At 36.5% G+C, this 3,688-nt stretch overlaps 1 protein-coding gene across 1 annotated transcript in view; it reads right to left on the minus strand.

The window, feature by feature from the left end:
• Positions 1-3,688, minus strand: part of LOC112526953 (O-acyltransferase WSD1-like) — an 8,843-nt gene continuing 5,155 nt past the window's right edge. The window contains exons 5-7 of the mRNA XM_025137407.1: positions 2,257-2,466; positions 1,310-1,447; positions 1-364 (exon numbers count right to left, since the gene is read on the minus strand). Coding sequence (XP_024993175.1) covers positions 200-364; positions 1,310-1,447; positions 2,257-2,466 — 513 coding nt within the window. The 3' untranslated portion in view covers positions 1-199. The remainder of the gene's footprint in view (positions 365-1,309; positions 1,448-2,256; positions 2,467-3,688) is intronic.

Consider the following 3,688-nt stretch of genomic DNA (forward strand, 5'->3'; position numbering starts at 1 on the left):
AAGACCTTCCACAAGTCTTTCACCAGTCTACCTCACTCTCGTAGGTGTTGTCTGCGTACCAAATGCACCCTTTATGAGAGGATTGATTACAACTAAATAGCTTCTAAAAGATCATTAAAAACATGTTTAATTCCATGTCCATATATAAAGAAACACATAACAAAGCATATGAAAACGAAAGATCTCTTAAACACAGTGTTTAACCGTCCTTAACAAGCCCCTTTGCATAAACTGCTTCTTTGATGAGTTTTAGTGAGTCTTCAAGATCATCTAATAGCTTCTGAGGATCTGGGATGATACGTTCATCAACCGAAAGGACTATTGTCATCTTATTCACATAACTTTGGAGATTAATCATCAAACCCTAGCATCAGATGGTGAAAATGAAGACAAATAGAATGTTAGCTCGATACCATAATCATGATCTAGATTATTTTGAATTAAAACCAGATGCATCAACCATTTTAGCTCGATACCATAATCATGATCTAGATTATTCATGCTTTCGTAACCCCACCCGCGCCCACAACTCTTTTGTTGTGGGTCCTCCACCACCATCAGTGGAGAGAAATTAACTGCATGTCTCAGAGCCAAGGTGGGTGATGCTTGAAGTTGAACCTAGACCTCTACCGTATCTGTAAGGATGCCCACATTTTTACCTGCTAGGCTAAAGCCGTGGGGATTTCATGAAGTTTTTTTCAAATTCATAACCGTTCCTATCAATACATATATTTATGCGACACCTTTTTTGGGACAAGAATCACTTGTCGTAGAATCTCACGTTCCATTCATGTCCACCAATCACATGAATACACATCATCAAAGAGAAAATGTGAAGTTGAATAAAATAAAATTAAAATATATTAAAATCTGATTTGTCTTCATTTCATTGGTTGGATAGGGATGGAACGTGTGAATTTGGGACAATAGTTTCTTATCCCCGTTTATGTTGCTATGTTTACTCTTTTTCTGGCGTTTGTATCTTGACATGCCCAAAAAACCCATGGTCGAAATCCGGGCTGAAAATTTTTGGGCCTAATAAGCCTAAGCTTGGGCTCAAACCAAGCCAATAAGCTTGATCATGCAAAGTATTCTTTTAAGACCCCATTAAACCAGTTCGAAAAGGCCTAATTGGGCACAAATTTCACATTTAAAGCCCAACTGGGCTTTTGAAGGCCCGTGTATTTCTGTTGCTTCTTAAAACAGGTTTGGAAGGCTAAGGACCTGTGTTGTATCTACGCATTTGTATGTGTTATTCTATGTGTAAGCGATAATAAGTAGAAATATAAGCCAACGAACGTATCCTTACATGCGGTTGACCGTAACAACAAGGAGCAAGGTATTCAAGGGTATGGCCATAGAATTCGATTTCTTCTATTGGCCCAACCATGTTTGAGAAAACCAAGGTCGTATGACTGAAGATCCTGCGCGCAAACATGCTTGATGCCTGTGGTTCGACAATTAGAATTCTATATAGTTAGCACTTCAAGATACGACAACTCACTAATAGACCGCTTTATAAGACCAAAAAATAAAGTGTCTTATCTAAAGGCATTGTACTAAGTTTATAGGACTTTCTTGGGCCTAGTAACAAGTTTTTTTGGACATTTTTTTATAAAAAAAATGTCGTGTTAGTTATTTTATAGGACGCTTATTTTATATAAAAAAGGTCTTTATATAGGACACTTTGTTGTTTGGTCCTATAAATTAAGTGTTATAAATTAGTCTATTAGGACGCCTATAAGTTGGTGGTTCCCTATAAACCTAATTTTGTTGTATGGACTAAAATTGGAACTACGGTGTACGACAACGAAAGAAGTCATCAAAAATCTTGATTGTCAACTTTGCAGGTCACGAATCTAGTAAACTACCACATCGTGCGCCACTGATACAAGATGTCACAAATTAGAGTTGCATATAGACCTGTCTAAAACAAGCCAGTTTAGCCAAAGCAGTCTGAAAAAAGTCGGGAGCGGTTTGGATCTGGCTTTATAATACCATACCACAAGCATAATTTTGTCTGCTATAATCTTGGTTCGGTTCGGGAAAAGTTTGGTCTGGTCTTGGTATGAACAAAGTTCCGTCTATATATAATTTGACACAAAAAGCATCTAATCTAAAAAAGAACCGATGATCCTAATTGATGACCCGATCCAAATGTATGTAACAAAAAAAAATGCTATATTGTGGCATTAAAACACGTCACCAAAGGTGAGAATGTGTGAGTTTTACTGTATATATATATATAAAATTCACCTTGATGCCGAAAAATTTAAGAACCAAGTCGACTATGGACGCTGTATACAATGCCTCAAGGGAAAGCTTCTTTCGATCAATCATTGCCTTGGCATCTCTAATATAGTCTATCGGGTCATCTTTTATACCGATGGTGAATGGAAGGAACACATAACCGATCGAATTCCCCCATTTCGCTTCCGTGTCCTTCTCCATCATATCCGCCAGTGCCTAATATTTACTTGAGAAATCGATAAAATGTCTCAAAAACCCGATTTTAATTTTTTAAACTATCAAAAGCCGAACCTTTACGGCAAAAACACTGTGAATGTTACCTTCACAAAGTTTTGTTATGAAGTTTTTAAGTGTAAAAAAATGGTTGCACAGATCTCAGGAAAATAAGCTGGTCTCACGTAATCCCAAGTGTATATATATATATATATATATATATATATATATATATACACATACTTTAATTAATATATACATACTTTAATGGTGTATATTTACGGTTCTCATTTGAACTTTCTATGTGGAGTTTCAAATGAGAATATCTTCATTTATTGAAATCATGAATGCTTTTATCAAGTTTATACACGTGAAGGAATGTGGTGATGGTGGTGTACGGGTGACCTAGGTCGTGCCAAAGGTTGTCCGCTTGTCTGACTCAGGGGCCGTTTATCCAAATGCTTACCCGGTAAGCGCTTACCAATATGAGTCAACACTATAATTTATTTAGATGCGTAAGATTTTAGTACATCAAAGCATATCGAATGCAACAATTTACTAGGTAAGTGCTTACCTGGGTAAGAGTCGTCATTCTCACTTACCAGGTAAGAATCTTCATCCCTCTCATCGCTCTTACCCGGTAAGATTCTTGGTCCTTATCATGTTCATCCGATGAGGAAATTTATGCGTTAAGCACTTACCAAGTAAGTGTTTAGTAAACAACCTTTAGTATCATATATGATATCATTTTCAAGAGATTCTCTAAAATGAAGAAAATGAGGATTTTGGGCAATTTTTTGCTCCAGCAAAATTTTCAAAATCTGAATACTTCCTCGAAAATGATTAACATGAGAGAAATAATTTCACAAAAAACACGATGACACCCTTTCACTATAGTTAATCACATGTGATGCTATAATTCATCACATATGATACCAAATTAGAGACGTAGGCGACCTTTTGCCCGACCTAGTCGCGGGCCAAGTTGCCCGCACTCCACCAAGTCCCTTACGTGTATTATCGCATGTGATAAGAGTATTCTTGCGTTTTCGTAGGATGAAAGTGTTCTTGTTTGAACCTCTACACACACACACACACACACACATATATATATATACTAGAAGCGTACTCGCACAATGCAGCGAGATACATCATGATTTTAATATTTCATTTTATTTCTTATCTCATTCGATGTTATAATATGACTTTATGTGATTTTGAGAAA

The sequence above is a fragment of the Cynara cardunculus genome (genome assembly GCF_001531365.2).
Source record: "Cynara cardunculus var. scolymus isolate 2C chromosome LG 14, CcrdV1, whole genome shotgun sequence".
Lineage (NCBI taxonomy): Eukaryota > Viridiplantae > Streptophyta > Magnoliopsida > Asterales > Asteraceae > Cynara > Cynara cardunculus.